The following is a 22,929-nucleotide window of genomic DNA, read 5'->3' as shown; positions in this document are numbered from 1 at the left end:
GGCGGTACCACGGTTTTACACTCTGCGGCTCATGTTACAGTTTCACGAGTGTGTCGGTGAACTACGGTGGCCTTCAGGTAACGTTAAAACATGAAAGACTCTCTCTAGAGCCAGTGTTTGGTTTGTTCGTTCTGGGCTACTGTAGAAACATGGCGGAGCAACATGGTAGACTCCGTGAAGAGGACCCGCACCCAATGTAGATATGAAGGGCTCATTCTAAGCTAACGAACACACAACAATTCTTAGTTTTGGGTGATTATACACTAATGAAAACATAGGTATGAATATTATATTCCATTTCTGCTAATAGATCCCCCGAAATGTTACACACTGTTCCTTTAAAATGAATCCAATAACAAATGGATAACCGGTGTAGCGATTCTAAAAGCAGAGTAATATGTTCTCAATCCAACCACAATCTGATCTAATGGCCACAGAGCTCGAGAGCCCCTCAGTGTTGGTAATAAGGGTGGAATCCCCTTCCAGATTTATCCTGGCTATTCAAACTGCTTCTAGCCCAAAACCCCTTATGCTTGGATTCATGCTACAAAGAAACCTTCACAGATTGTAAAATGTTGGATCCACAGGGTGCAACAGCTTTCATAGACATACAGCCTCCTCTTAGACACCATGTACTGTTACAACTGATACTACAACTAGCATAAAACATTGGGGGATATAATTGTGTTAAAGATTAGCTTTAACAGGGTTGTCTCAAGCTCACCTGTCAATTTCATCACTGCAGTCATAGTAGAAAGGTCTTTCGTGTGATAAGAGGCAGATTCATTGAGGTGAAAGAGAATGTCAGGCAAAGGTCTCTTGAGCTGCAAATTAAGATGAAACTGAGATAAGAAAGAAAATCGACATGTGCATGTTTTATTCATCCCTTTGTGAGACTTGGTGGGGAGGTTTAAGAAATACTTTTTCATGTGCATTTTTGCTGCGTTACCTCTCTGCCCATATTGGCCTTTTTTGACACTCCAATTAGTTTATAGTCACTAAATTGTGTTTTTCGCCATCCTTACCATAATAACAATACTTTAGGGGCAACGGAAGTCAGATGGCGGCTGGTGGTATAGCGTAAAAAAAAAACTAGGGCTGTCAAAGATAAAGTGATATTAATGCGTTAACGCAAATTCCTTTTTAAGGGGCACTAATTTCTTTAACGCAACTTGCGATTTTTAGGTCGTAGAAGGCTCAGTTTTAAAGCTAGAGTGAAGATACTGACATCATATGAAAACCTAACGAATCAATTGGTACCAGCGATGGTTGTGAAGGAGGCTAAAGGAGGCCATTTTCAAAGGGGTCCCTTGACCTCTGACCTCAAGATATGTGAATGAAAATGGGTTCTATGGGTACCCACGAGTCTCCCCTTTACAGACATGCATACTTTATGATAATCACATGCAGTTTGGGGTAAGTCATAGTCAAGTCAGCACACTGACACACTGACAGCTGTTGTTGCCTGTTGGGCTGCAGTTTAACATGTTATGATTTGAGCATTTTTTTTATGCTAAATGCAGTACCTGTGAGGGTTTCTGGACAATATTTGTCATTGTTTTGTGTTGTTAATTGATTTCCAAAAATAAATATATGCAATCATTTGCATGAAGCAGCATATTTTGCCCACCCCCATGTTGATAAGAGTATCAAATACTTGACAAATCTCCCTTTAAGGTACATTTTGAACAGATAAAAAAAGTGTGATTAATTTGTGATTAATCGCGATTAACTATTTGAATCGATTGACAGCCCTAGTGAAAACGTGAAACCACCAACTGCTGTAGAAACATACACATTTTGAACAGATAAAAAATAGCGAAAACACAACGATTCTTAGTGTTAGGTGATTATACACTAATGAAAACATAGTTATGAATATTATATTCCATTTCTGCTAATAGATCCCCCGAAATGTTACACACTGTTCCTTTAAATACAGCATACAGGATATCCCCAACTCAAAAACACAAGACACCCGACAAAAATCATTTTCTCATTCGCATGAGATTTATGTTTATCCAGAAAGACTATAAAAGGCATTATATTCAGTTTGCTGTGTCTTAATAGCATGCAATAATCGTGTTTGTTTAATATTAACTTTCAATATCAAAGGTCTCGTTTATCAACGATGGCCACATTATGGTCAAAGGTGGAAACACATCATCAACCACAATGATCACCACTGTATTTTTACAAGGCAATTACATGTAGTGTGGTAATATCTTGGCTGAGCGATAAGAGGTTTGGCAAAATTACATGAGAGACATCAGTCAAATTTAAAGTTGTGGAAAAATGGTATTCACATATGCTTCAACTGGTTTGTTTAGTTATTTTTTGGTCTTTACTTAAAAAAAATCCATTAAAAACATGAATGTGTTTCAAGTTAAATTTAAAAATATACTGTATGTTGGTTATATTTGCTGCATGCACAGCTGCTGCATTTCTGCACTGAATTCCTGAACCAACACCCTTTGTAAACAGAGAAACAGGTAAAACAGGATGTCAACCATTCCAATAATCTAAAGGCATACAGTATTGTTTATTCAGTATGGCATGTTCAGTTCAGGAACATGGAATTGCCCAATCAGCTGCATCGATGGATATTGCGTTGAGTAAATATGAGCTTTAAACGGCCACATCAGCACTGAGATTAGATGAGGCGATAAGAGGGTTCGTGGTTTAAAAGGCGAGGCAGACTTTGAGTAAGACACTCCTCGCTGCAGAGTTGTCTAGCTCACCCTCACAGCAACCATGACCTTCGACGGTAACTGGAAAATTGATCACAATGACAACTACGACAAATTCATGGAAAAAATGGGTGAGTGATGTCAGACTGTAGCTGTAGCTTTCTTAAATGTGTGGATGTATTGGTATAGAAAAATCACAGTGTGTCTCATTACTCTGACTATTCTCACTGTCAATAAGATGACCAGAATATAATCAAGTAGGGCTGCAACTAACAATTATTAATTGTTGATTATTTTCTTGATTAATGGATTAATTGTTTGGTCTATAAAATGTCAGAAAATGGTGAAAAATCAGTGTTTCCCAAAGCCCAAAATGACATCCTGGAATGTCTTATTTTGTCCACTACTCAAAGATATTCAGTTCACTGTCATAGAAGAGTAAAGAAACCAGAAAATAGTCACATTTAAGAAGTGGAATCAGCGAATTTTGACTTTTTTTTCTTAAAAAAATAGCTGACGATTAGTTCAATAGTTGACGACTAATCGATTCATCGTTGCAGCTCTATAATCAACATCTGAAAACGCACTTGATAAAGCACTGATAAAGTGTTAATTTAATGAAGATAGTTATTTCAAAATGTTGAATGCAGCAAACTCATAACCATGCAAATGTTTTATTTGATTGAAATGTATTATATATATATTTTTTAAATGTGTGCAAGTGTCATGTTATTAGTATTATAGTCTTTAAATGCTTAAATAGAAGACCAAATACTGGAGTTTCAAATGCTTGGCAGCATAATGATTCATGTTTGTGATTTTTGTCTTTTGTACATACTTACCCTCTATACATACATAAACAAAGGAACTACCTGCACTTGAAAAGTGATTAACTCCTGACACACTTCCTCTGATTGTCTGAGCCTATTGAACATATTTTTACGTATCTGTTGATAGGAGTTAACATGGTGAAGAGGAAGCTGGCCTCTCACGACGGCCTCAAGATAACCATCGCACAGACTGGAGACAAGTTCCATATCAAGGAGAGCAGCAATTTCCGCAACCTGGAAATAGACTTCACCCTGGGGGTCACCTTCGAGTACAGCCTCGCAGATGGAACAGAAGTATCAGTAAGCAAAATCATTACTCTTTATAATTACCCATAAACTGACCTTTACAAGAATAGACTCAATTGTGTCTCCAATTACCTAAATTTTAGTCATTTGTTTAGTTCTAAACACTTTGAGATGAGCTGAGCATTTCAATCACTTTAGACTTTGAACCCTTGAGCTGCAAAAAAGAGAAGACTTGAAACTTGACTTGGACTTGCAAAAAATTACTTGTGAGCATCAAGTGAGCATTTTAGTTCATTAAAGTATAATTTGTATACTTTAACTTATAGTACTTAGCCAATGATTTATGTATTACATAAAGAGACTTGCTCCTTTTGCTATCTGACTTGATGATTTGTGATGAGATTAAAAAAAAATTATATAATGTGTTGCTCTCGTGTGCCTCTACGGTGAACGGATAATCCAAAAACTTGATGAATTGAAGTAAATTCATATCAAAATATCCTTTTACAAACTCACACACTTTAATAGGCTACTCTATCAAAAAGTATTCTTTTCTGTAGGCCTATAAGGCAAGAATACTTAATTATACCTTAAGTATATCTTGATCAAATGATTAACTAAGTAGGCCTGTAAGCCAAGTATACATAAACTTTTCAGTATACTTGTCAGTATAAGTCAAGTATACTTAGACCTTTCTGTATACTTGTCAGTATCAGCCAAGTATACATAGATTTTTAAGTATACTTGTCAGTATAAGTCAAGTATACTTAAACTTTTAAGTGTACTTGTCAGTATAAGTCAAGTATACTTAAACTTTTAAGTATACTTGTCAGTATGAGCCAAGTATACTTATGTTAAGTATATCTCTGATAAGTACATATGAATTAAACTGAAAGTACACACTCTTATTTTAAGTTCAAAAGAAGTATACTAATAGCACACTTGAAAAAACGTCATTTTGGAAAGGGGAGTTCATTTGTTAGCTCAAGGCTTGACTTTTGACTTTTATTGTGGTAACCTTTGTGCCCAGTTGATTTAACTCACTACCACAAAGAGTCCCAGCCATAAAACTGTCAACCTTCTGCAAAAACTTTTCCCACCTTGTTATGAATAAGTTTCATGTTTGACCTCGCAGGGCTCGTGGGCTTTGGAGGGAGACATGTTGAAGGGGATCTTCACCAGAAAGGACAACGGAAAGAATCTGACAACAACCAGAATCGTCCAGGGAGATGAACTCATACAGGTGGGGTGAATTTTTATCTATAGCCTACAAATACAAAGGGCACTAAAATCCACATTTTATATCAAGCACTTGGGAAGCCGTTATGGTGCTGACATTAGGTTGAGTTGGGATACAGGTTATTTTATATTGTTACAAGATACTGTAATTTAAACATACATAGGATACTCAAGTCAAAATCTCATAAACCGATTTACATATATGTTATGGATAAGGACCTCAAATGCAGAATTTCATTATTAGTCAGAGACTATGAAGTTAAAGGCTATAATAACCATATCTGACATGATCTTTCCTCAACAGAGCTACAACTATGAAGGTGTGGACGCGAAGAGGGTTTTCAAGAAGTGTTAGACCAAACTGACTGACTTCATGATTACATACAGTATTGTGTTGAATTATCAACTAGCCTACTTACAACATAATAACTCAATAAAAAATGCACTATACCTGTTTAGTATATGAAACAGATTTTAATTGCACCGGATTTTGATACTTGCAGTAATAAAGCAATACTGTGACTGACCATTTCTTCTGTTTTATTTTTATCTCATTTTCTAACCGTGTTTCCATTCACATAGGCCAGGGGTCAGCAACCTTTACTATCAAAAGAACCATTTAAGGCAAACAAAAAAAAACTGTCTGGAGCCACAAAACATTTGCAGTGAGGATTGGGGCCACATTGAGGGCAAAACAAATCTGAGATTTTGAAAATAAAGTCATAACTTTACGAGAAAAAAGTCATAATGTTAAGAGAATAAAGTCATAACTTTATGAGAAAAAATGTCATAATGTTAAGAGAATAAAGTCATAACTTTATGAGAAAAAATGTCATAATGTTACCAGAATAAAGTCATAACTTTATGAGACAAAATTTCATAATGTTACGAGAATAAAGTCATAACTTTATGAGAAAAAAGTCATAATATTACCAGAATAAAGTCATAACTTTATGAGAAAAAAGTCATAATATTACCAGAATAAAGTCATAACTTTATGAGAAAAAAGTCGTAATATGAGAATAAAGTCATAACTTTATGAGAAAAAAATTCATAATGTTACAAGAATAAAGTCCTAACTTTACGAGAAAAAAGTCATAATATTACCAGAATAAAGTCATAACTTTATGAGAAAAAGTCATAATATTACCAGAATAAATTCATAACTTTACGAGGAAAAAAAGTCATATTACGAGAATAAAGTCATAACTTAACAAGAAAAAAAGAAAATAACACATAAAATTACTACTACTATACATATACTAATATTATTACTTAATTCTCATAATATTATGACTTTATTCTTGAAATCTCAGATTGATTGATTTTTCCTCAATGTGGCCCTATAATACTCTGTCGTCCCACAGACCTACAACAAGGATAAATAAACTAAAAAGCAGGTGTTCATTTCCACTAATGTTTTTTAAAAACCCACAGGGAGCCTGGAGAGGAGCTAAAGAGCCACATGTGGCTGCGTTCTTTTGTCTTCGTCTAATAAGAGTTGATGCGCTAAATAAATAGATGACGGACACACCTGTACTGACTAGTTGTGACGTAGTGAACAATTAACTCACCTGAGTGATGACGAGCTGTTTCTGTCCAAGTCTTCTCACATATTATATATATGTATATATATATATTCACACTCCTCGTCATCATCTCCAGACACCAAGACACATGGCCAATACTAGCTGACATGAAGTAGAATGAAAACGTGCCCAGTTTAAACAAACCCTGAAGACTTCTCTCTGTACCTTAAGTTAAATATTAGCCGGCTTGTTCTGTTTCCGGTTCAAACCTCTACTTCTTCTTCTCTGTTTACATTTACTGTACAGACACCTGAACTAGACCGGAAGTGACATTATTTTACATCCATGGTTTTCATCCTTTACTTGTCAAAAAGCTGGTTTTAAGCCTTTGCTGCTATTAAGTTTTAAGTTTTTGTTTTTTTTCCAGACGAGAAAGTGCCCATTTAGATTTCCAATGTGTGATCAGTTTAACCCAGGGGCCAGCAACCTGAGGCTCGACGGTACGACAGAGTATTATAGGGCCACATTGAGGAAAAAATAAATAAATCTGAGATTTCGAGAATAAAGTCGTAATATTATGAGAATAAAGTCATAGGTTTACGAGAAAAAAAGTCGTAATATTACGATAATAAAGTCAGAAGTTTGAGAGAAAAAAGTCGCAGTATTATGAGAATAAAGACCTAATATTATAAAGCAGTAATTTTACGTGTTATTTTATTTTTTCCTTGTAAAGTCACGACTTTATTCTCGTAATATTACGACTTTTTTTCTCGTAAAGTTATGACTTTATTCTCGTAACATTACGACTTTTTTTCTCATAAAGTTATGACTTTTTTTCTCGTAATATTATGACTATAAAAAATCGTAATATTATGACTTTATTCCAGAAATCTCAGAATTTTTTCCCTCAATGTGGCCCTAATACTCCGCAGTACATTTGCACTTGGGCCCTCACTGCATTGGACTTATATACTGTCAAGTTATTGTTTAAATATGTGCGGTGTCCAAACTTGAAAGAGACTGAAACATCCACTGTAAGATTTTAACTGGAATCCACTCAATGAAACAGCTTTTCCTTTTTCTCTCCTTTATTTTTTAGGTTGAGTTGCAGGTTCATTTCACTTTGGAATTATTATCCATTCCATTTAGTGATTAGCCATTAGCCATTAGGCGTTAGGTGAAAAACCTTTCAAATAGAAAAAATACAGAAAAGAAAATATTCACATTATTACAAAATAAGTATAAATAAGAACAAAGAGAGACTATGCAAAATTCATTACTCCTTATTTAAGTTAATACACGCACTCCCATTAAATGTCTCATGTCAAATACAAATAAGCCTTAACATAAAGGTAATATATATATATGTATATATATACATACATACATACATACATATATATATATATATATATATACATATATATACACATATCCCCCCACACACACATATACATATATACATATACATACATATGTGCATTATATTATTTTATTTAATTACTATTTTTAATTATTTAATTAAGCACAAAGTATCTTATATTTTATAATTACTTTTGAGTTCATATCATGTCTCTCATTCTGTGATTCAGTATCCTTACCGGCTGCCTCTCACACTTTGTAGATGTCCTTTTTCGCACATAGTTTTACTGCAGATTGCAGTCCTGGTTTAAATGAAAGCCCTGCTGGTTAGCGCTCTGCTATATTTTCAGGACCCTTTTCCCTGTGGCACTGAGGAGTGTTGCTTTTATAAACTCCGGGCGTAATTTGATTAATTATTTCCCTCCCTCTGCTTTACTCACTGAGCACTCAGTTTTGCTACTGGACTTACTAATTTACAAATTACTTTCTGATTTATTTATTTTCTATTTTTCTATTTATATTATTTTCTTAATTTCTATTTATTAATTTATTAATTTCTATTTATTAATATTTATAAATCTTAATTTTCCGAAACTTCAGTTTGACTTGACATATACTATATACTTAAACTACAAACTGCGTTACCTTCATCACAATGCTCAAATATTTTGCGGCTCCAGACAGATTTATTTATTTACTTTTTGCCTAAAATGGCTTTTTTGATAGTAAAGGTTGCTGACCCCTGGTTTAACCAAATAAATTTGGAAATTTGTGCCGATGTTTTGTGAGCTGTGAGGGGCTGCTGGCTATGTGAGACCAGTCAGTCAGCGTGCATAAGCACATTTCATCAGTGTTTTTGTAATTACTCTCACTGCTAGAAGGGGTAGACACAGATACACACTGTAGGTTTAACCATTGGGTAATAAAAACAATAATAAAGGTAAATTAAATCAAGAACCACCAATTTTTGGAGACAGGTAGCTAGCTATTTCATCTTCATTTAATCTGACCCAGTTACATATATAATGATGCTTGCACCTCTGCACAAGTGTTACCTTCATTATGATACCAAGATTATTCAAATAGACCTTGTAGTTGCAGAGATACGCTCTTTTCATTTTTGGGCATGTCATTTTCAAGTAGGGGCCTGTTCAAGGGTTAAAAACATACACAGTGAAGTGACTCATTTGAGAGTGATACAATAATTTAAACTTTATTCAACAATGAATAAAAATAAATATATATTATCTACAAAAATATAAAGTGTAGACAGATTTGACATGTTTCTTTAAATTGATCTGTACTTACACAAGTCATGAAGCATTCACTGAAGCACCAACAACTCAATTCAACAGTAATGTCAGGCCAAATCCCAACCACACACAGAGGTATGACAAGAGGATTCAGTGAGGCATACAGTTCCAACACATCAGGCCACATCAGCCAGTAACTTATCAGATAAAACCAGTGACATAATGGGGAAAGTTCTCCTTTGTTCTTGAGTGTTGATGCAATACAGTCTAATTAGGTTCTGTCCCCGCATATTCAGCACAAGATAAAAGATATGGATTGATTGCAATGCCAAGGGTGACGTTATGTGACACAGGACGAAAAGATCTATTGTGAAACAGGCCCTGACTGAAAACAATGGATCATGGCTGCATGAGGAAAACCAATTATCAGCTTCTTTTTCCAGGCACACAAACAGACACACATGCGTGCACATTTAATAAGTGAATCTTTCAGTTATTATTAGGGCTGTAAAAGTTAACATAATAATAACGCAAATTCTTATTAACGCAACTCATTTCTTTAATGCGTTAACGCAATAAATCTTTCGAAGGTTGTAGGGGGCTCAATTTTAAAGCTATGAGTGAAGATACTGGCATCATATGAAACTAGAAAACCTAAAGAATCCATTGGTACCAACCATGTCCTACTAGCTTGCCTTGAGGGAGGTTAAATAACGCTCCAAACTCACGCTAAATTTATTTTTATTTAAATTGGTGAGGAAAAACTGTTATGGCCATTTTCAAAGAGGTCCCTTGACCTCTGACCTCAAGATATGTGAATAAAAATGGGTTCTATGGGTACCCACGAGTCTCCCCTTTACAGTTTTGGGCAAGTCATAGTCAAGTCAGCACACTGACACACCAGACTTGAGTTTGCCATGTTATGATTTGAGCATATTTTTTATGCTAAATGCAGTACCTGTGAGGGTTTCTGGACAATATCTGTCATTGTTTTGTGTTGTTAATTGATTTCCAATAATAAATATATACATACATTTGCATAAAGCAAGCAGATTTTCACTCTAATGTTGATAATAGTATTAAATACTTGACAAATCTCCCTTTAAGGTACCTTTTGAACAGATAAAAAAAGGTGTGATTAATCGCAATTAAATATTTTAATCGCTTAACAGCCCTAGTTATTATACATTAAGGCTCTTTCAAAACTGAGAAGGTGGGATGTACTTGCCACTTACAAGCACAGATTTTCCCTTTTGCTGTTGCTGACATTTGAACATGTCAATGGATGCAGAGTGAGCTGCAGCTCTTGTAGCTTCCAAGTTTGAAAGGGTTCCCCCCCCACACACACACACACACACACTACAATGGTGCACTCAAAGGGTGTCATCAGATATGTCACTATTAGCATTGCATATTTAAAAAGTTTTGCATGACATCTTCCATCCACTTTCATTCATCGATTTCATTCCCCAACTGTGGTTTCACTCACAAACAACACGTCCCACTGAAAAATGTCAAGGCACTCTGGATACAACTGAAGACACAAAATCCAAAATGTAAAATACAACTTGTGTGAAAACAATTCCTATTTTTTTTTTTTTTTTTTTTACAAATGAGGAAAACAAGTCAATAACAAGGAAAAATACTGTAAATAAATGATATAACCATTAGTCACATAATAAACAAAAAAACAACAACAACAACACTTTGCAGGTGAGACAACTTTAAGATCAGTCTGGTTAATATACTCCAACGGAGCTTCATCTATTCCAATAGTTTAGTGATTTCTTTAACCAGTGAATATATTAGATATCTTATAATAATAGTAAATGAGTGATTTATAATTACTACAACACAATCTTGCGTAAAGGCATCCTGATATTATGTTCTTTGAATGATTCTTAATAGCTCAGTTACACTGAATGCTTCCTTTTTCTTGAATTTAAACAGCGTCAATAAATAAACCATGACAAATGCAAGTAGATGCTCAAATTACAAGATTTGGTGTTGTTACGGTAACACTTTATAATAAACCTCATTCATGAGTGGTAAATTGATAGTTTATTAAACTTCGTTAATCAATATTAATATTAATATTTTCTGTTATTTTATCATTAGTTTGTGTAATATGAAATAATTAGTTTATAAATTCTATATTGTATCATAGCTGATAGGAGACGATAACAATGACACTCATATTACATTAATAAACTATCTATTAACAGTTTATTGTTGCACACATTATACAATTTTATATAGGCTACCATATTAAGTATTTATTTGTAATTACCAAATGATTTTTAACTTTTAAGAAATTCGTAAAATTTGTAAAACATCTACAAACATAACATAGATAGATGGACCAGAAGCCAATTATTAAGCATTGATAAAGTATTAATTATCTATCTAAATAATGTTTATAGATGCTTTACAAAGTATTTATTAACCATTTAACAATATATTATAATCATCAGTTACAACTTTAAAATAGCCATCTAAATAATGTTTATAAATGTTTACAAACCAGTTATTAACCATTAACAAAGTGTTACAAATATGTTTATAGATGTTTTACAAACAATTTCTTAAAGGTTTACAAATAATTGGGTAATCATTAACAAATACTTCATATAGTATATAGAATGTTATAATGTGTATAACAATAAACTGTTAAAATAACATAAATTATATGATTAATAATATTTAGTAAACATTATTAATTATAATTCCATGGTTTATTAAAAGTAAAATAACTCTTAACTACATTTTAATTAACTATCAATTTCCCATTTATTAATGGGGTTATTATTAAGTGTTACCGTGGTTACACACACACACACACACACACAGATAAAATCCTTTTGTGTCAGACAGCACAAACACAACACACAGAAACACAGCAGATTTAGTGACTAAATCAGCGCGGTTTGACTAGTTGAGAAATACCTGGACAAAAGTTATTGTTCATAGACAAAAATGCAAAATTAAAGAAAATGTAAATAAATGGCAGGATGTTTTTTTTTTAGATTTGGCAATCTAGTGAGCACAAAATAAAATTCATATCAATATTTCAACACTGATTTTTATGTGTTCTCGGGAATGTCGAATGCACAGAATACAAAGCTTTAAAAAATGCCAAAATCTGCTTTTAAAGTCATTTTTAGTGAATGCATAGTATGTCTTGGACAGTCAGTTGTTTTCCAGCGTATTGTTTGCATCATATGTTTATATTTACACAACAAAAAGTATGTGTCACTGCATGAGCAAGAGAAGGGAACAACATTCAAGTGTTAAAAAAAGTTTCCAAATCAAACTGGTTGTTACAAATTTAATTAATTTATTACAATTAAGTAAAATCCAATAGAATTATTTATGTTTGTTGGACTCACAATCCAGTACTATCATGCTCATGCTTATGCTGCACACACAGCTAGTAAGACTTTGTAAAGGCCACATGCAGGTTTCAGAACATTAGTCTTACGAACGAGAATATTTGTTGCGTCGTATGTTCGATATCAGATAGGCATATTAATTATATTGGCATCATTATGAAAGTACCTGCAAATACAGACCTGTTTAAAACCGTCTACTTTAAAAGGAAGACTGAAAAAATACAATTTGACATCACTGTGAATTACAAAAAAGGATTACAAGAACCAGCACAATCGAAGGTAGAATACAGAAGGTGACATAGTATAACGTGACCAATAACATGAGGGCTGCCCCGACTACAGAACAACATATTATCAGATTTGTAGACTGCCAGAAACTGAACACAGTCATGCAAAATCACTTTCTTGAGAAAGATCTATACATATTAACGAATGATGGCAGAAGAATCTTTGTCGACAGATTTTTAACAACCAAAGAAGTTGACTGGTACGGAGCAGCCCTCAGTCATTCATGAACACATACATGTTGTAAAATAACTGATAAATGATAACAGCTTAAACAAATCAGTAACTCAACATATGTTGCAATATCTGTCCCCTGGTGACCTGAAGCCCTCAATGTGCATAAAGTCGGTAAGCTGCCCAGATATTGATCCTTTGAACTACCTTAAACCTGCTGCTTTTATTCTGTTGTGTAGAATGACATCATATTCTCATAAAGTACCTTTAACATATCTTTTTACGCCAACATGCTGCAATTTGTCACCACACTTCCTTCTCTCATCTTTGTATAATTACTGTACAACTGTGGCTCATCATAATCTCTCATTCCTGGCTTTAAATATATTGGTATATCTTTAATTCTGCAGCACTTCTGCAGCTGCACAAAATAAAAAAATAAACGTTTTAAACTTGACATAAGGCGACTAAAAAGAAGAACAAAGACTAAAGAACCCATTTGTGCAAACTGAAAACAGTCCAGATTTTGGTTCAAACTAAACCTTGCAGCAGTACTGCGGGACAATGGAAGACAGTACAGTATACGTGATAGTTCATAATCCGTCAAACGATACGCAACAGCATTTAGAAACAGCTTTTACTTATGTGACAAGCTTGCATAAATAAATTCTGCTCAATTTGGAGATGTCGCTCTTCAGGACATATTTCCATTCTGTAAACTCTTTGGCATCCAGTTAGTACTCTACTGACCACCGTCCATCCGTGTAAACAAACCTTACCAATAACACTCATAAAAAACCACGTTCATCCAGTCCTTTGGCTGTCACTGGGTTCCATTTTGCAGTGGGTTTATTGCTATTATGGCCTGTAAAGAAAAAAAAAAGAATAATCTTATTTAAATGATGTTTGATGATTCACCCTGTGTGCACATGTACACCACAACAAAGAAAAAAACGGTCATTTTTGTCCAAAAACTGTCAGGTAGGAGTGGGCAATATAGATAAAAACCTTCTACCATAACGTGTTATTTTATATTGTGATTCTGATATATATAGTGAAAATGAATTGAGAAACTGTTTTCAAAATAACCAGACAGGAATCAAATCAAGGTACTTCATTACATTGATGCAGAAATCATCAAAAACATGATTTTGCCATACAATAGTCCTCAACGGCCTGAAACAACCAGATATTAAAGGAATAGCTGCTACAGCTGCTACGGTTGAATATATATGTAGAATCTCACAGTATATACAGTACAATAGGGCTGTGTATTGGCAAGAATCTGGCGATACGATACGTATCATGATACAAGGTTTACAATTCAATATATTGCAATATATTGTGATACTGTAAGCAAGGTGATATATTGCGTTTTTTTTTTTAAATCTAATTTTACGAAAACTATCATAGGCCCCGTTCAGACCTGGTATTAACATGAGTGATCGGATCACAAGTGGACAGCTCGAAGTACAGGTGTGAACGCACTCAAAACGCATTGAGATCCAATCTCTCAGACCACATTCAGAGGTGGTCTGAGCCACATATAGCCAATTTCTTTTAGCAGTGTGTAGGTGAATGTGTCCTGGGCCACATTAAGGACCGCCTACTCAACTGAGGTCCCGCTGGGTCTCCCGCACTCCTCATGTGAATAGACAGGCAGACGCGATTGCTTGTCTGCCTCGCAGCATGGAAACGGCTTCTGTGCTCTACTGTATTCTGTCGGTACAACTGTATTTTATTAAAATATATCTTATCTATAGGCCACATATCTACAGACTATCAGACTAGACACACAAAGTGCATTATTTTCATACTGTCGATGATGTGTCGGTGTTTTTGTCCCGGTGCTTTGCACGGAGCTGACACCCGCCCGCTCACTCTCTCTCATCCCAGGCTCTCTGAAGCTCTGTACCCCGCTGTTCCCTGGCAAAGGCAGCGGTGCCGAAAGCACTGAAGTCCCCGGGGACCACCGGTACTATAACCTTATATTTAGATGTTAATAAAATGTACGAATTCACGAATATGTAGGATATTACTACGGACATTCATGTAATATTACGTCACAACGTCTGCTGTATTAGCCGTGTGTTTACTACGTGTTTATTTGCATATAAAGCGGGAAATGAGATCACAAGTGGTCACTGGAGACGCATGTGGAGATGCATTCTAATGCCAGGTGTAAACAGACGTACTTAAAGCTGTCCACTTTTGATCCGATCACTCAGGACGCATGTTAATGCCAGGTCTGAACAGGGTCATAGTATAAAGAACACACCGCCATGTGCAATCAGAACAGAGGGGATCTGCTTTGAATCTTTGCATGTAAACTATTAATTAAAAATGGATACAGTATCAGAACACATAATGGTTGCATCCGAAACCTTAGTGTGAAACCAATAACCAATTCTGGTGAAATATTACAGAATGCAACGCTGGACACTCCGACGGCATAAATATCCCACAATGCAATGCTGTAGTGACGACAACGTTCATAACAGACGTTGACAGACAGCTCTGTAACATCAATAACACCTCAATTTAACTGCACGTATAAGATTTCACTTAACTAGGCTTAATATATCTTTTTAAATTAACCCAGACTTGGATTCTCACAAATCATTGTTTTGGTCACATGAGGTTGGCATGGGTTACCATGGTTACACGTCTCTAACCGGCAAGGAGGCTCTCAGGAAGTGACGTCGTACATTACTGCTCAGTGCGTCCGAATAGACACTGTTTATTCACACAAAAGTATGTTGAACGATAGTGCACATATTGGGTATGAAGTGCATAGCACAGTATGCGATTTCGGATGCAGCCAATATCGCGATAAATAACGAGGGTATTGATATTTTCTTACACCCCTAATATACAGTATGTTGTCAGAATTGTGATCCCTACATTCAGGTTTGCATATTAGAGAGGCTTACTTGTTTCAGGTCTGGCTTTTGGCACATCTTGTGAGTATGTGTCAGTGGGGAGTGTGTGGCTGGTATCTCTGCGCTCGGTCACAACCACTGTCCGCGGCACCGTGGCTGAGAGGACAAGAGGTCTCTGGTTGTGGTACTTGAGACGGTATGTTTCCGTCATACAGTTATCCACGGTGAAGTACGTTGTCAGAGAAACCTCTTGAGCTGGCGCTGCCTGTTCCACTCTGCACCCAGTCAGCCTTTCCTCGCTTTCACACGACGACGGGGTGCTCCTCTCCGGGTCAGAGCCCGACTTGGAGCTTGCATCTGAGAAGGTTCTGAGGCCCGAGATGTCAGGCCTCCTGTGAGGACTGATGTAGGACGTGGACGAAAGACGAGGATTCGATGGAAATGGTTCTTGAAGCATCCTCGGGCGAAACACAGCGTGGCTCGTTTCTCCCGGGTGAGGAGAGACCCGCTGGGTCGGTCGGAGGTGAGGCGACCCTGTCGTGCCGAGCTGGCGCTGATTGTTCAGTTGGAGAGGTTCTGCAGTCACATTGCTGGGAGGGTGGTATGGCAGGGTTATGTGAGGAGGTTCAGAGGCGACAGTGTTTTCTCTGTCCTCGGGCTCAGAGAGAGCGAGATCGTCGGAGCTGTTCCATTCTGAGCTGCTGGTTTTTGTAATGTGCCTCAGGGCTGTACTTTCTCCAGCGTGCCCTCTACAGTTGGTCAGATCCTGCTGCTCACTCTGCCGGTTATCTGAACCGGCGGGCTCCCTCTCTGAGGATGCTGCCTTTCTGGAGGTACTAGAACTGTACTTTGATTTCCGTCTACAAGAGAGAATGATGGGAATTATCATTTAATGGAAATCCAATTTATGAGTCCTTATACGCACATATTAGAACAAGTTATATATAGTTTATAATAGAGGGCACTACCTCGAACTTGGACTGCACTTTAGATGTGAATGTGAAACTTGGTCATGGTTCTTTCCCTGAGGTTTGGGTTGATGTTTACCTATAAAATATAAAAACAAAAGGTGAAAACATAGTGACAGAAAAAGAAAAAAAGAAAATATAAAAAATACAAAGCTGTATAGCAGTACTGCTTTGGACAAGTAACTGTTTTACTGAAGACTTTTCTGTTTGCTGCTGTTTTTTATTAAATCACTTCTTACACTGCACTGTACCTGTTATTCTTGTATTTTATACCTGCCTTTTTGCTATTTTCTATTCTCTTGGATTTTTATTATAATTGTATCACATGTCACATGCTTTTGATGTTTTATGTAAAGTGCTTTGAATTGCCTTGTTGCTGAAATGTGTTGTATAAATGAAATTGCCTTGCCTTATATACTGTAATTAGTGCAAAATGTAATGTATTTTTATATTCTGACCTTCCCTACTCTTTACAGTTGAATTTATCACAACAAAATTAGAACAAAGAAATCTTCTAAACTATGTCAGAAGATAAAAATCTCAAGAATAAAACAAATGAGAAGACATAAATAAAACAGGAAGACGATAAGAGCCTTGTGAAAAAATAAATTTGAATGCAACGAGTGAGATTAATGACTTGTTTTCTCAGAATTTAGAGATTGAATTCAGAATCCTGAGCTGCTAAATCACCGATTTTAGACTTTAATCACATAATTCAGATTTACTTTTCACAGAATTCAGAGATTTTTTTGACTTACTACTAATCTTCTTTCCTAATAATGCTTACAATGAAGCAAAATGAATCGAAAGTAGAGACCAAGCAGAGACTGATGTCCTCTCAGGACACCAGGTGGCAGCAGTAGAGTGTAAATCAGACTTTCTCACAGCTGGATGAGCCAGTCTGCACTCACTTCATGCACCAGCGCAGTGAGAGGCAGCGAGGTGCTGAATTCCTTCCCTTTAAAAATAGATGTGTCATTTTTTTTTCTTTGCTGTTGCCCTGCAGAGGCCCATGCAAGGATAAAAGCTTTAGCTGTCTGTTGGAAACACTGGCTCTGGATGCCTCGATAAAGTATCAAGTGCAGCAGCAGCACACTCAAAGTACAGCATGAAACAGAAAGATATTTATGACAATGCCAGCAGCCACGTCCAGCTGTGCTATCTGAATGAGCTTTGTGGGATTATCATCAGATTAATGCCTGTGCGGGGCCGACTGGGTGAAGAGGTGAAAGAAGCCGGGCCATCTTCAATTACTCTCACATTATCAGCTCACACTTCATCTGTTACACTAACAGAAATATAGAGAAAGTAAGAAAGTAATAACCTTTCTTACTCTTTGACATTAAATCATAATTATAAGGTGAGCACAAATACTTCTTTTCTACTAAGACTACATTTTTATTGTTCCCTGTATATCTTTTTCTGGAAGTATTGCAGATTAGATGTGTACAGAAGAGTATCAGGGACAGGCATAAGGAAAATAATGAGAGGAGGAAGATTTTTCTTTACTTTACATTTCGAGAATAAAGTCAAAATGTTGAGAATAAGGTTGAACTTTCAGTATTAGTGGCACGCATAAAAAAAAAAAAAATCAGAGGAGGAAGATTTCTTTTTTTTTAATGTTGAGAATAAAATTGAAATGTTGAGAATAAAGTAAAAATATTGAGAATAAAATCGAAATGATGAGAGTAAAGTCAAAATACCATTTTGAAAATAAACCCGAAATATTGAGAATAAAGTCGACATGCTGAGATTAAAAATGAAATGTTGAGATTAAAGTTGAAATGTTGAAAATAAAGTTGAAATGTTGAGAATAAGGTTGAACTTTCAGTATTAGTGGCATGTATAAGAAAAAATAAATCAGGAGGAAGATTTCTTTTTTTCTTTTTTTATGTTGAGAATAAAGTGAAAATATATAGAATAAAGTCCACATGCTGAGAATAAACTTGAAATATTGAAAATAAAGTCGACATGTTGAGAATAAAGTTGAAATGTTGAGAATAAAGTCAACATGTTGAGATTAAAGTTGAAATGTTGAAAATCAAATTGAAATGTTGAGAATAAGGTTGAACTTTCAGTATTAGTGGCATGTATAAGAACAAATAAATCAGAGGAGGAAGATTTTTTATTTTTTATTTTTTATGTTGAGGATAAAATTTAAATGCTGAGAATAAAGTAAAAATATATAGAATAAAGTCCACATGCTGAGAATAAAGTTGAAATATTGAAAATAAAGTCAACATGCTGAGATTAAAAATTAAATGTTGAGAATAAAGTTGAAATGTTGAGATTAAAGTTGAACTTTCAGTATTAGTGGCATGTATAAGAACAGATAAATCAGAGGAGGAAGATTTTTTATTTTTTATTTTTTATGTTGAGGATAAAATTGAAATGTTGAGAATAAAGTCAAAATACTATTTTGAGAATAAACCCGAAATATTGAGAATAAAGTCGACATGTTGAGATTAAAATTGAAATGTTTTAAATAAAGTAAAAATGTTGAAAATAAAGTTGAAATGTTTAGAATAAAGTCAACATGTTGAGAATAAAGTTGAAATGTTGAACGTAAGTCAAAGTACCATTTCGAGAATAAACATCAAACTTTTGAGAATAAATCAAACTATCTTCCTCCTCTCATTTTTTCCCTTATGCCTGTCCCTAATACTCTTCCATAGCTGTGAGATATAACTGACCCTGACATGTTCTTTTATGCTCTTAATCATGTTTTGATATTCACATCATGCTACTTTAATTGGTGTCTCATTCTTTAGAGCTTTTTCTTTTATCACCTCTCTGTTTGTTTTTTTTTAAACACGACCATTATGTTTTCCTTAAAGATTACTTGATTTGAATTTGTTTCCAAGGGTTAATTATTAATTTAACATTTTTCTATACAAACAGTGTCATATATCTACTAAACGTATTACAGTGTAAAGACTGAAAAACCTTGGAACTTACCATTATGTGAAGGTGAGGACGTTACACTTGATTTGGCATCGCCTCCTTTTTGGTGCAGCTGACTGAAAAGAAAAGACTAAAATTATTCTACACACGTTTTTAAATCAATCCTGTTTTCATGATTAGTCAATTAGTATTTTGAAAAAGCAGTCGGCACAGTAACAAACACACAAACAAACAAACTTTCATGGCCTTTTTTGGCACCAAATATTGCAAAGGACCATGGGAAAAACACCAACAAAAGAAATGAAGGCATTATTTAAATGCAGTGTTCCATAAAACTCTCTTCCTGTAGATGTTTACTGTCTACTAAACTAGAAACAAGAGCTCTAGTTGTGCAAGGTGTGATGTTCACTGAGGAAGGATTTAACAATCCGTGTAGATAAATGTAAGGTTTACTTCAAAGTTTCAGCTTCTTCCTGATGCGCTGGTATTATATATAGCACATCTCATTTGAAAGGTAATGTCATGGGAACAAGCGGTGTGACCTTTTGCTGTTCAGTTTTTAGCCCACTTCCAAGGAAATCAAAGTATTTCTGAGTGATGATGCACAGTACACAGTACTGCGTCATCACCCGTCATGAATCTCAGAATAACACACTGGTGGAAGAATGTACTGGAGGAAGTTTACCGAGAAATGGTTGAAAAGCAGGTGGTCTGTCTATGATCAATGTTAATCACATAAAAAGCTTTCATTATTTCCATGTGGTGGAGCCAATAACTAATTACTGAATGATAAAGGTTATTTATGGGGCGGTATTTAAGACCCACAATTAAACGTGGACTGTTTCCAATATAAACCAACAAGATTTTGTTCCACGGAATAAAGGGCTTCTACGTAATTTCCATGGAAACAAGCTGTTAAAGTATAGGTTCAAAGTTTTTTCAAGTCTGTCTTAAAACAATAGTTAAGTGCCCAAAATGTACACTGAAACAGGTTGTGTTTCCTTTAATCATTCCTCCTGTTCATACTGGCCATTAAAAGATCCCTTCCTAATGTACTTTCTGTGTAAGTGATAGGGGACATGGGGGTCTTCGTTCTGAACGAATATGTATTGCATATGTATAATAAAGTTTACCTGAAGCTAATATGAGGTTTCAGTTGCCCAAATTAGTCAAATCAAGTGGTTTTCATCCAAAGTTACAGTGTTCTCAGTACAAACCTCCCCTTTTTGTTACTATCCCTCCACTGAGGCTCAGCAGGGAAACACGGAGGGAGTTTTGTACTAACTAATGAACAGTAGCTAGGTTTCAGAGCTGCAACGATTAATCGATTAATTTTCAACTATTAAATTAATCGGCAACTATTTTGATAATCGATAAATCCGTTTGAGTAATTTTTTAAGAGAAAAAGTCAAAGTTCTCTGATTCCAGCTTCTTAAATGTGAATATTTTCTGGTGTCTTTACTCCTCTACGACAGTAAACTGAATATCTTTGAGTTGTGACCAAAACAAGACATTTGAGGACGTCATCTTGGGCTTTTGGAAACACTTTTTTCACCATTTTCTGACATTTTATAGACCTGTAGGGGTCTCGCACGTCGGGGAGGTGGAGCGTGAGCGGTTGCGATAGGACCTGAAAGATGGTGAACTATGCCTGGGCAGGGCGAAGCCAGAGGAAACTCTGGTGGGGGCCCGTAGCGGTCCTGACGTGCAAATCGGTCGTCCGACCTGGGTATAGGGGCGAAAGACTAATCGAACAATCTAGTAACTGATTCCCTCCGAAGTTTCCCTCAGGATAGCTGGCGCTCAGAGTCTCGCAGTTTTATCTGGTAAAGCGAATGATTAGAGGTCTCGGGGCCGAAACGATCTCAAACTATTCTAAAACTTTAAATGGGCAAGAAGCCCAGCTCTCTGGCTTGGAGCCGGGCGTGGAATATGAGCCGCCTAGTGGGCCACTTTTGGAAAGCAGAACTGGCGCTGCGAGAATAAGAAACATTGGTTCGGCTGTGGCTCAGAGGTAGAGCGGGTCGCCCACCAATCGGATGGTCGGCGGTTAGATCCCCTGCTACTCCAAGACGTCCATCCTTGAGCAAAATACTTAACCCCAAATTGGCTGTGCCATCGGTGTGTGAATGAGTATTTAGATTAGATCCTGATGTGCAGGTTGACACCTTGTATGGCACCCTCTGCCATCAGTGTATGAATGTGTGTGTGAATAAGTGAAAGCTGACGTGTAGTGTAAAAGCGCTTTGAGTGGTCGAAAGACTAGAAAAGGCGCTATATAAATGCAAGTCCATTTACCATTTACTAACTTATTTACAGCTGTAATAACTTGGTGATTTATTAACCTTGTTGAATGTGAAACCTCCATTTGTTTTTATAAAAACTGTTCATTGAACAATGTTCTTACCTTTGCAACTGTGCCTCTGGTGTTGATCTCTGGTCTTTAACAACAAAGCCATCGACGCCAGGTGAGTCAGGATTGGTGGAGCCACTGCTGAGTCTATCGCTGCTCTCGTAGCCAGACTCCGTCCTCTGGATGGTCCAGGTATCGCTACGCAGAAGTGTCTTGGGGCCACCCTTAAGTCTGCTGCCCCTCTGTTGGTTGGCCCTGCTCTCTGACTCTACGGAGCTGTGGCTCTCAGTCTCGTGCCGCTGCTCGTCCTCATAAATCGTCATTAAACACTTCTGCTTCCTGTCTTCTCTGGTTCGTACGTATTCCCGCTCGCGGTCTCGGCTCTGTTCAGCGTGCACTCCTTCCTGGGATGAAGGCTTACTGTGCCGCGGGCTGTCATGTTGCTGCTGGCGGCGCTGCTCCAGTTCGTTCAGCACAGTGTCCACATTCAACACCTCCCTTATGGGTCTCCAAGTGGACTTGGATTTATTGCGACTTCCTTCACCTCCACCTTTTTCCCATTGCTCCTGGCAGCTATCCTGATCATAGCGACTTGGGGAGCTGTTGTTCCTCCGGCTGTGCCCACCACCCTGCGTACCGAAGGACTGGCCACGTGGCTCCTGAGATCCTCTGCTTGAGTGGTTTGATGACTTCTCGGTGCGTGGATATGTTTTTAATTTTTGGTCCACAGGAGGCCTCGGTCCATTCTCTGGAGGAGATGAAGATCTTGCATATGACATCTCTAGAGAGAGTAGACACGGATTGTTGATCAACATGCTCTGA

The 22,929-nt window shown here is 36.4% G+C and overlaps 2 protein-coding genes across 4 annotated transcripts in view; one reads left to right on the top strand and one right to left on the bottom strand.

Annotated features, from left to right (window-relative positions):
* Positions 1-2,665: 2,665 nt before the first annotated feature.
* On the top strand, positions 2,666-5,532 carry fabp2 (fatty acid binding protein 2, intestinal). The gene is made up of 4 exons (XM_037765499.1): positions 2,666-2,821; positions 3,648-3,820; positions 4,902-5,009; positions 5,310-5,532. Exons 1-4 carry the CDS (start codon positions 2,755-2,757, stop codon positions 5,358-5,360), a joined length of 399 nt encoding a protein of 132 aa, XP_037621427.1. The 5' UTR covers positions 2,666-2,754; the 3' UTR covers positions 5,361-5,532.
* A 6,353-nt stretch (positions 5,533-11,885) lies between these two features.
* The window catches only part of usp53b (ubiquitin specific peptidase 53b), a 27,799-nt gene continuing 16,755 nt past the window's right edge, over positions 11,886-22,929 (bottom strand). For all 3 annotated transcript variants that reach the window (XM_037765423.1, XM_037765422.1, XM_037765424.1), the window contains 5 exons: positions 22,162-22,888; positions 19,809-19,870; positions 16,851-16,929; positions 15,934-16,742; positions 11,886-13,865 (listed from right to left, as the gene is read on the bottom strand). In XM_037765423.1, coding sequence (XP_037621351.1) covers positions 13,789-13,865; positions 15,934-16,742; positions 16,851-16,929; positions 19,809-19,870; positions 22,162-22,888 — 1,754 coding nt within the window. In that variant the 3' untranslated portion in view covers positions 11,886-13,788. The remainder of the gene's footprint in view (positions 13,866-15,933; positions 16,743-16,850; positions 16,930-19,808; positions 19,871-22,161; positions 22,889-22,929) is intronic.

The sequence above is a fragment of the Sebastes umbrosus genome, chromosome 3, assembly GCF_015220745.1.
Source record: "Sebastes umbrosus isolate fSebUmb1 chromosome 3, fSebUmb1.pri, whole genome shotgun sequence".
NCBI classification, from domain to species: Eukaryota; Metazoa; Chordata; class Actinopteri; order Perciformes; family Sebastidae; genus Sebastes; species Sebastes umbrosus.
The sequence above is the reverse complement of the archived record's forward strand: the minus strand, read 5'-3'. Positions and strand labels throughout refer to the sequence as shown.